Raw genomic sequence first — 13,858 nt, forward strand, 5'->3', positions numbered from 1 at the left:
GGCGTGGTGACCGGAACCGTGCGAGAGGCCACCCTCAGCAGTCTGACTCCGCTGTAAGGTACGTGACACTGTCTGTTCAGGGACGTTCGTTTGGGCCCTGATCACAGGATTTTCTGAGAGGGCATTTCTGCCCATCTGCAGGGAACAGAGACACTGCACTACAGAAAGAGTTAATTTGAACACTGTATACAAACATCATTGCCGGTAGTCATCTTGCTGACACTTGTAGTACTACAGGGATAAAGGATAAGGCTATCCATTTCTGGGACATTGTATACAGACACCATTGTCCTCTCACCTTGTTGAACAAAATCCTGTCTGTTTCACTTGATAATCTGGGCCAGTTATATTGTTTGCTCTGCTACCCAGGAGTTAAAGTGCACCAGCGAAAGTGGCTAGCCGAAGACACCAAATTTTATCTTTGCTTAAAAAAAAAAAGGACTGAAGCTGTTAGTGCCATAGGGACCAGCACACATACTCAGGGCTTTGCATATGTATTGGGTGTGTGGGACAGTTTATCTATAAAGTTAAACCATTGTTTGTTGACTTGAATAGGTGTGTAAACTTGGGCCTGTGGTGGCAGGGGACAGTAGAGAGGGGTCTGTCACAAAGGGAGTCATTCCTCTGCTCTCCTCCTGCTTGGACGCATAGAGCCAATCTGAGTAAAGGTAACCAATCGAATTTGAATTGCCATATTGTGCTTAATTTACCATTAGAGTGTGCCTCTGCTCTTGGGGACATTCCCAGTTTTGGAATCCCCCAAGAGAAGTTTGAATATAAGATTGGGACCTATATTGCTTTTAATCTCAGTTATTGCTCTCCAGTTGATTATTTTGAATATATATTGTTACTGTTTGTTACTCTTTTCCACAGAAATATTGCAGTAAAGACACATTCTGTGTTTTATCATAACCTGTGTGTTTATCACTGTTCATTGCACTTACACTATTGGCAGGTGTGCCAGAGGGGCTGAGGCTGTTATTGGGGGTGAGGGGCAGAGTAACGGGCTGAACTAACAGCTCCTGCGGCGGTATCGCTACACTGCAGTGCCCAGAGTTTTATCGTGATGTATACACATGCTTATGTATTTTTAAATGTTTCATACATTGGTCTGTATGAGATTTTTTTGCACTGGCTTATAGGTCTTCACTTGTAACTTGATTATACATTTTAGACTTATTTTTGATAAAAATGATTGATAGGCCATGCTGAAATGTGTTGTTCACTGTTTCTGGAGGGCAGCAGATTAGCCAAACCTAGTCTATGAAAATGTTAAATAAATTTAGATCTTTGCAGTGTAATTATTCCCAAACTGTATCACTTTTTTATATACTATGTGACTTGATAAGGCACATGACATTTTTGCCATTACAAAACTTCAGCATTTAAATGTCTTTTTTGCAATAGCATATGGCATACTTTTGTGAAACAACTGAATAAAATTCAAAATACCTTCTACTACCATACCAGATAGATATTAGACATGGGGTTACTGCACAAGACTTTCTACCATTTCAACCATAAATTAAAGAAGACAGTTTCTGCACACCTGTGGGACTTCTCGCAACCAGACCAGACTATAGAAGACCTCAATGTTTTAGTTCTTAAAGGGAATTTCAGAACTATCCAGGAAAGTAAAACATTTGAACTAAGAATGATACTAATTTTTGACACAAAAAATAATGGCCTAAATTTAGATATTGCTTTCCTTACTCATTATACTACAGTTTATGCCCCCCTCTGTGACTATCACCCCCCTCCAGTCTATAGCTCTCCCTCTGTCTTATCTCATTAGCCCTGCTGCTAGCTTTATTACCATTGATTTGTATGTGTTTATTTTCCTCTTTTTCTTTTCCCTCAGAGATTTTTTGTTTTTTTGTTTTAACATTCTGCTAAAAAAATGTGTGAATCGGTACTGCTTGGACCTTGAAGAAGGGGACATACCCCAAAAGCTTGTCCTGAAAAATTGTATGTTAGTGCAATTAAAAAAAGTATTATGGACAGTACTCAATTTTCTCTGCCATTTCAACAAAATGCTTCATCACGTAAATCTAGCAAGGCAAGCGGTGCAACTACATATTACTGATATTTTATGACACCCTGATTTCTCACAAATACAGGCTCCAGTGCAGAGCAACCCTGGAATTTAGCCAGTTAGTAAATTTTTATGTGTGGCCCATCCTTAGAAACACATTAAACCAACTGATTCATTTGTCTATTTCTGCACTTTCCTTGGTATAGCATTAATATTGTTTTATGGGATAGACGCTGCCAGAAATAAATTATAACATTTTTTGTTTTAGGTGTGTGAGAAATATTACAGGTAAAATTATGAACAAATTGGGCAGTGCCAACTCTTAGAAGCTAATAAAAGGGTCTTTCTAGTTTACTGTTGACCAAGCCCATATCAGCACCTGTATAAAAAGGTCTAGTCACCACCGAATGCCAACAGAGCCCGATCTGACATTGGCCGCTGTTCATTCTGCTTCCAAGAGAATTCACTGTTGTTCTACAGCAAATTTGTCAAGACAACATGGCACACAAACAGTATCATAAATCCGGAGTTAGGAACTTCAGCTCTTCCTCTTTTTGTGCACCAGGAAATGCCAGCGGATTCAGTGTCTCTTCATACCGCAGGGGTCCTAGCTTTAGTAGCAGAAGCCTTCACAATGTAGGCTCTGTTGGACACCGAATGTCAGGCACAAGCTACATGAGGGGCTCATATGGGTATGGTGGACATGGATCTGGCCTAGGAGTTGGTGGTGTTGGATCATCCTTCAGCTGTAGGGTTGGTGGAGGATATGGTGGTGGTGGATTTGGTGCTGGTGCTGGTGGTGGATATGGGCTTGGTGCTGGATTTGGTTCTGGTGGTGGTTATGGCGTTGGTGGTGGTTTTGGAGCTGGTGGTGGGTTTGGTGGATATGGAGCTGGATTTGGCCCTGTTGGTATCACACCAGTTACTGTTAATCAAAGCCTTCTCATGCCACTCAAACTGGATATTGACCCAAACATACAAAGATTGAGAAACGAAGAAAAGGATCAAATTAAAACATTGAACAACAGATTTGCCTCCTTCATTGACAAGGTACAATATAAAAACATATTTATTTTACAGCACACAGATGATTTTTTTTAGCATCCTCACTAATATGCCTCTGACAACTTGTTTTCAGGTCCGATTTTTGGAGCAACAAAATAAAATGTTGGAGACTAAATGGACTTTGTTACAAGAACAAAAGACTGTAAGAAGCCATATAGAACCCCAGTTTGAAATGTACCTAAACAATCTCAGGAGACAACTTGAAAATATTGGTGGGGACAGAGTCCGGCTGGAGGCTGAGCTAAAGAACATGCAAGATATTGTGGAGGATAACAAAAAGAAGTAAGTAAAATAGCACTGTACTCCAACAAGTGTATATTGAAGTAGATGATGAGGAAAAGGCACAATTTCAAGTTGGAATAACAAGTTAATTAATAATAGTTAAATATGACTGCAATTTATGTTCAGCATTTGTTATGCCACTGCTGAGATGGGGCCACATTTAACAGATGTACAGGCAAAGCTGCCACTGTATAAAATGACCGCAGAATGTATTACCTAAAGTAAAGCCTAAAAATATCTCTACAAGTCTGAATGGATGGTTGCTGGGAACTTTGTGTGCAGCATATAAAATATTCACTTACAATCCTGAAATTACTATTTATTTTTCATTGCTGTTGATTACATGTGGAAGTAGACATTGACTATAGAATTTCTGTCAATATATTGCTACATTTTTTTTTTTCTTCTTTTAAGGTATGAAGATGAAATCAACAAGCGCACAAGTGTAGAAAATGAATTTGTTGTACTTAAAAAGGTGAGCACATACATATAAGTAGAATGATATGATGAAGTACAATGATAAAAGGGCCGTACTATACTGTTCGCTCCTTTGTGGGACAGAGAGTGATGTGTATGTATTGATGTTCTGAGGAACATGTTGTCATTTTATAAATGAGTAAAAGTAGAAAATGTCATTTAAAATATGTAGCTGACTGGTAAATGGCATACATTTAAACTATTATGATGTAGTTATGGTCAAAGCTGCACACTCTTTTTTTCTGTACGTCTCTATTGTCAGTCTGTATAAAGTGGTACATTAGCTTGTTTCTTACCTGAATAGTCACTGATGCTGGCTGATGTTTGTCATTTGCTGCCATAAACTGTTAATACAGTGTGTGCCCAGAATTTTATGATGTGATGTATGCGCATGCTTATGTATTTTTCTATAAATATTGAATACATTGGTCTGTATAAGATTTACTGTATTTAAGTATAAAACACAAAGGCATATAAAACGCACCCCAATTTTAGAAGGGAGGTTTAAGCGAAAAAAACATTTTAAATAAAGAACTTTGAAGCAAAATTAGGGTTACAACTCATCAATGCACCCTGCATCAATGCTCAGTGCCCATCTGCAGCCTCTAAATTGCCCATCAATGCACTCTGCTCAGTGCCCATCTGCAGCCATTAAATTGACCAACAATGCAGCCTATTCAGTGCTCATCTGCAGCCTCACCTTTCCCATCATTGCAATCTCGCCAGTGTTGGATTATCCCTGCTGTCTCCAAGGGAAGAGGAGGAGTGATCGCCGCTGAATTACACAGAGCCGAGATCTCCTGTGTACCCAGCTCTCCGTCACTCACAGCCACGCCTCCTGGCCCTGCTCATATGATAGACAGGACAGTGGCCCAATGCGGGGCCAGGAGGCATGGCTGGGAGTGATGGAGCGCTGGTTACACAGGTGATCATGGCTTTATGTAATTCAGTGGTGCTCGCTCCTCTTCTCTCAGAGACAACACACATCCACGATTTCCCCCTGATTTTAAGGGGAAAAAAGTGTGTGTTATACACTGATAAATATGGTATTTGCATTTGCATTTAGGTTTTTTTCACTTGTAACTGGATTATACATTTTAGCCTCAGTTCATAAGAAGTGATTGACAGGGTATGTTGAAATGTGCTGTTCACTATGTCCGGTAGGCAGCAGATTAGCCAAACCTAGTCTATGTAGAGTTCAATTAAATGTAGATCTTTGCAGTGTAATTATTCCCAAACTGTATAACTATTTTATATACATTTCAAAACATTAAAACCGTAAAAAAAATTTATATGGTTAATGTTATTACTTCTATCTACCTGGTATATAACCAATTTATGTAATTTTAATCTATCAAACCTCTCAGTCATAATATATTTCCTCTAAAAGTTCAATATCTGCTCACAAGTCTAATAGGCAAATTGCAAAACGTAGAGTACTTCTACGATTACATCTGTATCCTTATTTGGACATCTTATACGTTTTTCCATTTACTGCTTCTGAAATTGAGTCAGATACACCAGTTTTAACTTCCATAGCTGCCTATATTTGCTGAATGTATTAGTCGCTGACATGAAAAGTGAGCGGAAGTGCAGGGCAATTTGAAACACATCTTCTTCAGTGCACTTCACACTTTAGTAATTCCTGCCCATATTCACATGAGTTTACTGTATATTAAAGGTTAGTAAATCAAACCCATAGTGTGGTGGGTTGTGCTATGTTTAAGGAAGGGTTGATGACCAATATTCTATCAATCTCTGAGATATCAATATGTCTGTTCTTGATTTTTGTTGATTCTTTTAAATTATTTATCAACTCAAAACTAATAATATGAATGTTTTAGGATGTGGATGCTGCTTTTATGAACAAATCAGAGCTGGAGGCCAAAGTAGGGTTGCTGCATGGTGAAATCAACTTCCTCCGAGAAGTATTCCAAATGGTAATTATAATACTAAACCTCTTAGGTTTGTTCACAGTGAGCACTTTAACTACATTGTATATGCCTATAAACTGGTGTTCTCTTCCTCGATATAAACATGAACCAAGCATAAAAATGTAAATGGCAGACAGCACAAGACACTCCCACTTCTCCTAGAGTAGAACATTCACACTTGTTTGTCAATTCACAATGTGCATTAAAATAGGTACACATTTTCCAAAACAAAAAATGCATTTAGAGTTAGAATATTTACTAGTGCATGGCTAGCTATAAGTTAAGAAATAATGCAGGGGTGCTGAGGTAACCAAGAGATACAGTATCTAAGAATAGTTGGAGTCAACATACAAAACATGCTGTGCCAATTACTACATTTTTTTCAACAATGTTTATTGTTGGATTTCAGGAAATAGATCAGCTCCATGCCCAAATCTCAGACACATCGGTCGTTGTGTCCATGGACAACAGCCGAGATCTTGACCTGGAGAGCATCATTGGAGACGTCAGAGCTCAGTATGAGGAGATGGCTAAAAAGAGTCGATCTGAAGTAGAGAGTTGGTATCAATCCAAGGTGGGTTCTATTATTTGGTACTTGTGCTTATTTTGGTCAATGTTATAGACAACACAATGAAAAAAATATGTGGCTGAGTTGTTTAATATGTGTTTTTTTTCCTGTGTGTTTCTTATTTTCCTTATATGCTTGTTTTCAGTACGAGCAGCTGCAAGTCAGTGTGGGAAAACATAGTGATGATTTACGGAACACAAAGAATGACATTGCAGAATACAACAGAATGATAAGCAGAATCAGAGGAGAAATAGAAAGCGTAAAGGCTCAGGTATGATGATAAAAATATCACACTCTCATCTTGTGTCTGAGTATGTAAACTTTTCGTCAGTGCTAGGAGCAACATTTCCATTATACCAGAAGTTTGGAAATAATACATTACAGTGACTGCACCTACTGACGTGATCATACTTTATCCACACTCCAGAAGACAATTAAAGTATAGTGGCCTTCATTTCAACACCAGAATGTTGTTTACATTAAGACTCATATTTTATAGGAGCTTCTATAGTACTTAGGGTCTCATCCTCCTAATCCCCCCCCCCTAAATAGCAATGAGATCAAGTTCAAGCTGTTGTTTGAGGTGCTTAGAGCACTAAAGAATCAACACAAAAATCATGGCTTCCCTTTAGGAATTCTGTTTTGGGGCTATGCAGGAAAAATGTGCTATCGCAGATTTTTTTGTTGAGATAACATCAAATCTTCAGAAGGAAGGCTCCTTCTATATTATCACTCAATGGCATCCTATAGACACAGGAGATTCCTGATTTTTCAGAAAAATCCTTTAAAAAAAGAAATTTTGCAGAGAATAGCTATTATGACTGCATTATGCTGCTAAAGACATTCATGATTGTGACTATGTTATGTTTGAAAAAGCTGTACTAGATCTATGCAATGATTGCCTATGTGGTCAGTACTATAGATTTAGCCAAACAGGATATGATTGGGTGTGTGGGAGTCTATTATTCAAAACCTTGCAGATGTATGGTCCTTAATCCACCCAGAAATTTAATTTTTGGATAAACTTACTGTTGAAGAACAAGATGATATAATGGAGTGACACCTTTACCATAATCCTTACATACTATATATGCATAAATTAAACCTCATGTGATAAAAATCAATACAGTCTAGTAAAGTTTGAATTATAATTTTAACTTGAGCATCTTGGTGGTAAGGTGACTAGAACTCCCACCAAGTACACAATTTGCAAAGATTCATATGTTCTGCCTGGGTTTCATGGTGTTTTCAGTCATAATCCAACAACATACCAGAAGCTTAACTGGTTTTCCAAACTGACACTTAATTGTAAACTCCTCTTGGACATAGACGTGTAAATGGTTTAATTTTCTCTCAGTGTTGTAAAAACATATTTGTGCTATCTGAATAAGATAAAAAATAACAAAGTGTATAGTGTAGTTTATATATTTATTTATTTTTCTTTATTACCAAAGCATGCTAAGTTAGAAGCAGCCATAGCGGAGGCCGAGGAACGTGGAGAAGCTGCAATCCGGGATGCCAAGAATAAACTGGCAGAGCTGGAAGATGCGCTGCAGAAGGCCAAGCAGGAGATGGCTCGCCTATTAAGAGACTATCAGGAATTGATGAACTCAAAACTGGCTCTAGATGTTGAGATTGCCACTTACAGGAAGCTCTTGGAAGGAGAGGAATCCAGGTAAGCATTCAAGGCATTGCTATTTACTTCTAAAAGTAAAACATGTTAAAGCAAAAAAAAATAGCAAATTGTATTTTTGCATTTTGCTAATAAAAGTGTGTTAGATTATAAATATTATTATTATCCTCCTAATAAATGACTCTTTTTATTGACAGGATGTCTGGAGATGGAGGCTGTGTCAGCATCTGTAAGTCCTGTGCACAATTTCATTTTTATTTTTTTGTTTTAGGTTTGTTTAATAATAGACACCAAGCTATGCAGTGCAGCTATGCAGTGCAGTAACGTCCTTACAGGATGTCACCAATTTACAAGCCGACCTCAATGCTCTGTCTAATTGGGCGACTATGTAGCAGATGAGGTTTAATGTTAAGAAATGTAAAGTTATGCACTTGGGGGCTAAGAATATGCATGCATCATACACGCTAGGGGGAGTACAACTGGGGGAATCCATAGTGGAGAAGGATCTGGGGGTTTTGGTAGATCATAAGCTCAATAATTGCATGCAATGCCAAGCTGCGGTTTCCAAAGGGAGCAAAGTCCTTTCCTGTATTAAGAGAGTTATGTACTCCAGAGAGAGAGATATCATTTTGCCCCTGTACAAATCATTAGTAAGACCTCATCTGGAATATGCCGTTAAGTTTTGCGCACCAGTTCTCAAAAAGGATATTGGGGAACTGGAGAAAGTGCAGAGAAGGGCAACCAAACTGATAAGAGGCATGGAGGAACTCAGCTATGAGGAAAGATTAGAGGAACTGAATTTATTCACTCTTGATAAGAGGAGATTAAGGGGGGATATGATCAACATGTACAAATATATAAGGGGTCCATATAGGGAACTTGGTGTTGAGTTATTCACTTTACAGTCAACAAAGAGGACAAGGGGGCACTCTTTACGTCTAGAGGAGAAGAGATTTCATCTCCAAATACGGAAAGGTTTCTTCACAGTAAGAGCTGTGAAAATGTGGAATAGACTCCCTGCAGAGGTGGTTATGGCCAGCTCAGTGGATTGCTTTAAGAAAGGCCTGGATTATTTCCTAAGTGTACGTAATATAACTGGGTACTAAAATTTATAGGTAAAGTTGATCCGGGGAAAATCTGATTGCCTCTCAGGGGATCAGGAAGGAATTTTTCCCCCTGCTTTAGCAAATTGGATCATGCTCTGCTAGGGTTTTTTGCCTTCCTCTGGATCAACTGTGGGTATAGAATTGGGTATATGGGCTGGTATGATATTTATTATATATATATATATATATACCATATATATATATATATATATATATTTTTTTTTTTTTGGTTGAACTGGATGGACTTGTGTCTTTTTTTCAACCTGACTAACTATGTAACTATGTAACTATGTAATAGGGAGTGATAATGTATATCCAATTTCAATTCTATGAAACTTATGGCAATTATGGAATGTGCTCTGACCTAATATATATCAGCTAGCCACAAGGCTGGTCTTGTATTGTACACTCATGATGCCATAGGCTTTTGTTTAATGAGGTAACTTCAGATTTAGCATTGGAAATAGTAATGAGACAGGATAGAAAACCTTGTTCATTCACTAATTCTATACTTGACAAGATAGTTCTTTGCAAAAAGAACTGGTGGTAAGACCAGGCCTGCATGTCCAACTACCCACTGGTTCAAATGGCCAGCTTTACACTAAAAAGTTCTAGGTATTGCAAAGAAAGGTCTTGTCTTTTTCAAGTCTCTGACATGCCATGTGATAGTATTCTCCTCCTATATAAAATTCATTGCTTCCTCAAGGAATGGATATCTGTCATTAAGTTAAACAAAAACAATCTCCTTTGAGTCCAGCTTGTGACAGCTGATGGCAAAGGTGTGTCACCTACTGCAGAGGTGGCCAAATTAAAAAGTTGTAAGTACTGTGGGGAAAAAAAATCATTCCAGCATCTCTAAATTAAAAAAATAAGGCAGCAAGCCAAGGAAAAGGACTGTTAAATACAAGGATGAGTAATGGCTAGCAATGCCTCCAAAACTATGCAAGCAAAATGGGAGAAGAGTTCAGCTAAGGTGTTTTTACACAACCAGAAGCAGCTTTCACTCAGCATGTAGCTGTGACTCCCAGTACTGAGGAGAGGCCTCTCTCTACTCCCTATTATGGTGGCAAGCTCAAATGCCCCCAATAGCAGAAGCAGTGGTCAGTACTGATTATTGAACATAATGGAAATATTTCACCACTTGCATTTCATTATACTGTCTTACAAACCCCTAACAACAGGCATAAATAGTGTCTGAAAATATAGACATTATCCAAAATATCCTACATTCCCAGAAGCATTAATTTAATAATTGCAGGATTTATAAATTTGAATACTGATCTATGAAGGCCAAGCCCAAATGCCTGATGTTGGTGTTACCCCCAAATGCATAAAATTAATCGCAGATGTGACCAGAGTAATGTTTATCAAAATGAATCAATCCTTCATAAGCAACAATATCCAGTCATGTCTGGATACCAATGATTAATTTACGATCAGAACAATCATCCGTAATTACTGCTACAGTCTTCCTACCATTGTGCCTGTAGCCTCCCACCCCACTTGCTGCTGGGATTAAAGACATTTTCATTTTATTTATGGGAACTCAGTAAGGAGTACTTGTTCCTTTTATCCAGCAGAAAAAAAATGGAAAATGTAGATTTTTTTTAATATCCCCACTACAAACAATTTAAAGTTTAATTGAATGACTGATGTGCAGAGTGGATTAGAAAAATCCACTCATCTGCTGACAGCCAATATCAATTTAGCCATTAATATTTAGAATGAAACCAATAATAAAAAGCTTGCTTTTAGTAAGTTATCATGTCTTACTTTGCTTTATTACAAAAAGCAAAATGGGAGAAGAGTTTCAGTTGTTTTCTTTTGGCATGGTTGTCACAAACAACATTTCAATTTCACTTTTTTCTTACAGCCGTGGTGAGCTCCACCACTGGTGGAGTAATTGGAGGTGGAGGGTATGAAGGAGGCAGCGGATACCACCATGGAGGATCAGGATTAAGCTCAGGATTCAGCTCTGGAACCGCAGGTGGAAGGGGCATAACTGGCAGCAGATTTAGCTCTGGAAGTAGCATGAGCTCTGTTGGAGGTGGATATACCACCACGGGTGGATATACCACCACAGGAGGAATCCACAGTGGCTCTGTGGGAGGATCAGCACACTCTGGCGGGTACACTTCAGGAGGTAGTGGCTCCTCTTCTGTCAGTGTCACAAAAACATCAACCACAACTGCAAGAAAAATCTGATTTCTAAAATCTATTTCATGCAATCTTCTGACCTGCAAATATCTTGTGCGCTGATGTGTTTCTAATTCTTTGGTTTCTTTGACCAACAATTCAAATTATCACAGAATTTAAAGAATTTAATGTAATGTTCAGTTATTTTTCTACCCAGTGTGCTATCTGTCAATGTAAGACCAATAATGTATCATGAATGGTATGTTTCTGTGCATAATGCACTAAAGAAAATATTGTGTAACAAGGGGTCCTCTGCAGTTATCTGAAACACCTGTGACCGCAGTTAGTGAAAATTCCCATAAGCTGAGTTTGTCTATGTGCATGCTAAATTTATTTCCAATTTATTAATTACAGTTCTCTTTGGTTATGCAGTAATAGGCAAATTTCACTGACAATGGCATGCATAACACAGCTTTCCCTTACGTCGTAAAATACATTTTAATTTGCCAGCTCAGTCTTTTTAAGATTATAACAAGCTCAAACTTAAGGTAGCAATTTAGTGACTGGCTAGTTAGTCAACTCTACCCAACATGCTTGGACTGCATAATGTGTAGAGTTACTGTACAAATCTACTGCAGCTCTCTTTATATATCAACATCTGATTTGTTGCTTTGGGTTTCTGCAGTGTGTATGCAGCCTTATAGCACTTCTCTACATGTTTATCCCTTTTTATCACTTAATCAAAATGTTGGACAAATCAGTCACAATTGGCTACTGCTTCTTGTATGTGGTCTTACCGCACTATAAAGGCTTGTTGATGAGTTACACCTAATGGACTACATTTATGGTGTCAATTGACCATGTCTAAGTCATATGTTTCACTGCTAAAACAGAAGAAAACCAAACTTATTACAAAGTTATTTTTTGTGAAATAAAATAATATGGATAGGTAACTGTGGGAAGTCTGGGCTACAAACAACAACTTGTCAGATGGTTGCTTTCATGTTATGATGTTATCAATATCCCATTAAGAATATGTTTGGTCATTATTGGTTATACACCTCATTGTATAAATATCCATCTACCAGTTTTCCTTATTGGTTTCTGAAAAAGAAAAGAGCTAAACAAATGGAAATATGCTGTGGTGTGTCTTTCTATCTTTTTTTTCCTGACTCTGATATGCAAGTTCGGCTTTGTGTTTGTTTCATATAAACATGCTAATAAAGTGATAACTTTTGCAATATCATTGCCTGTTTTCTTATGTGAACATAGACAAACATTTGAAAAATGTAATTTGAACTCCAGGCAGGTACAACAACACAATGTGACACGGTTCTGTATTTCTTTTAAAATAACTAAGTGTATTTTTGCAAGCAGCTAGTATAAATACCTAAACTTCCCTAGATCTAAATCAGCCTTCTATCTTCCCATCTAATGCAGCACTCAGGCTAGAGAGGGAGGGGTAGTTCTAGAAGCCAATCAGCTTCTGCTACATGCATATGTGCTCACATGGAATATGCAGACAAAGGGAAAGAGAAGAGTTGATGGCTTTAAAGGTATTCATGGGTTGAAATTCAGCCAGTTCAAATGGGACCAGACACATTTCAATCCATGTATGGGCTAACTGTCTGTACACAAGTACATCTCTGGATCAACTTGTATGCAACCAGCGTGTTGGGTTTTTCCCCATCGAACAGTGCCACCAGCTATAGACAGCAATGCTGATCATTGTATTCTGACGGGGAGAAGGCTCCCCATGAGCGGAATACAATAGCGTAATGGGAGTGATTCCCTCATTAACTTCTAATGTGCGTGTCATAAAGCATAAAATCAGATGGTTTCCAACCAACAAGATGGCCGCTGTGCCCACATGTTGCGACGTGATGTATAGTAACCAAGCTTCACCCATCTTTATGTTGCTTTTACCAAATCAAAGAATCGTTATAAAATGTGAGAATCCCTTACCTAAATTCCTGATAGGACCATCTGTCTTAAACAAGTACAGTTTTTTAGGCTGACTATGCAAGCAGTCGTTCACATGGAAAACAGCATAATTCTTCAAATTCTTGCTAATTAAGGAATCAACAGAGGAGGTATTCAGCTCACACCACTGTCAAATAGTTGAAAAGGGGAAAAGGAGCTGTTCCATCTAAAATCCTGTCAATCAGTTAAATAAGTTTGAAATAGCTGCTCCAAAATTGTTACAGATTTTTGAGCCAGTTGGCTGTTTTGATGTAGAATTCTGAAGCCCCTGAAATCAGTGGCAAATAAACTTTGACTCTCCCACAGTGTACTTTCACTACACATACATAGCACTGAGCATATGAGCCAAATTTCCTATTGTACAACAGTGCAGGGAAGCTACAGGCCTACAAAAGGGTGCAGTGACATTGCTCCATGTTTCCCCTATGCTTGGCTATTTGTTCTAATGTTAAATGATCAAGCACGGAGGACACTTGCAGATGCATATTTCTTTTGCAGTTTTGGCTCCAGAACATCCTTCATGCTCTGTGGTATTGTAATTGCAAAGAAGTCCAGTAAGTTATAAATAGCCTGGAATGGGGTTCTTGTAACATTAAGGGGTGCACTGTAATACAAGGGTTTCCATCCAGGAGGGAGCAT

General features: G+C 38.2%; 1 protein-coding gene across 1 annotated transcript; it reads left to right on the forward strand.

Moving 5' to 3' along the window:
* Positions 1–2,533: 2,533 nt before the first annotated feature.
* LOC143984472 (keratin, type II cytoskeletal cochleal-like) lies at positions 2,534–12,421 on the forward strand. The gene is made up of 9 exons (XM_077484632.1): positions 2,534–3,085; positions 3,174–3,382; positions 3,797–3,857; positions 5,704–5,799; positions 6,203–6,367; positions 6,507–6,632; positions 7,816–8,036; positions 8,192–8,223; positions 10,974–12,421. Exons 1-9 carry the CDS (start codon positions 2,534–2,536, stop codon positions 11,303–11,305), a joined length of 1,794 nt encoding a protein of 597 aa, XP_077340758.1. The 3' UTR covers positions 11,306–12,421.
* The last annotated feature ends 1,437 nt before the right edge of the window (positions 12,422–13,858 follow it).

The sequence above is a fragment of the Lithobates pipiens genome, unplaced genomic scaffold, assembly GCF_037356315.1.
Source record: "Lithobates pipiens isolate NorthernLeopardFrog02 unplaced genomic scaffold, aLitPip1_a1.2 Scaffold_16, whole genome shotgun sequence".
NCBI classification, from domain to species: Eukaryota; Metazoa; Chordata; class Amphibia; order Anura; family Ranidae; genus Lithobates; species Lithobates pipiens.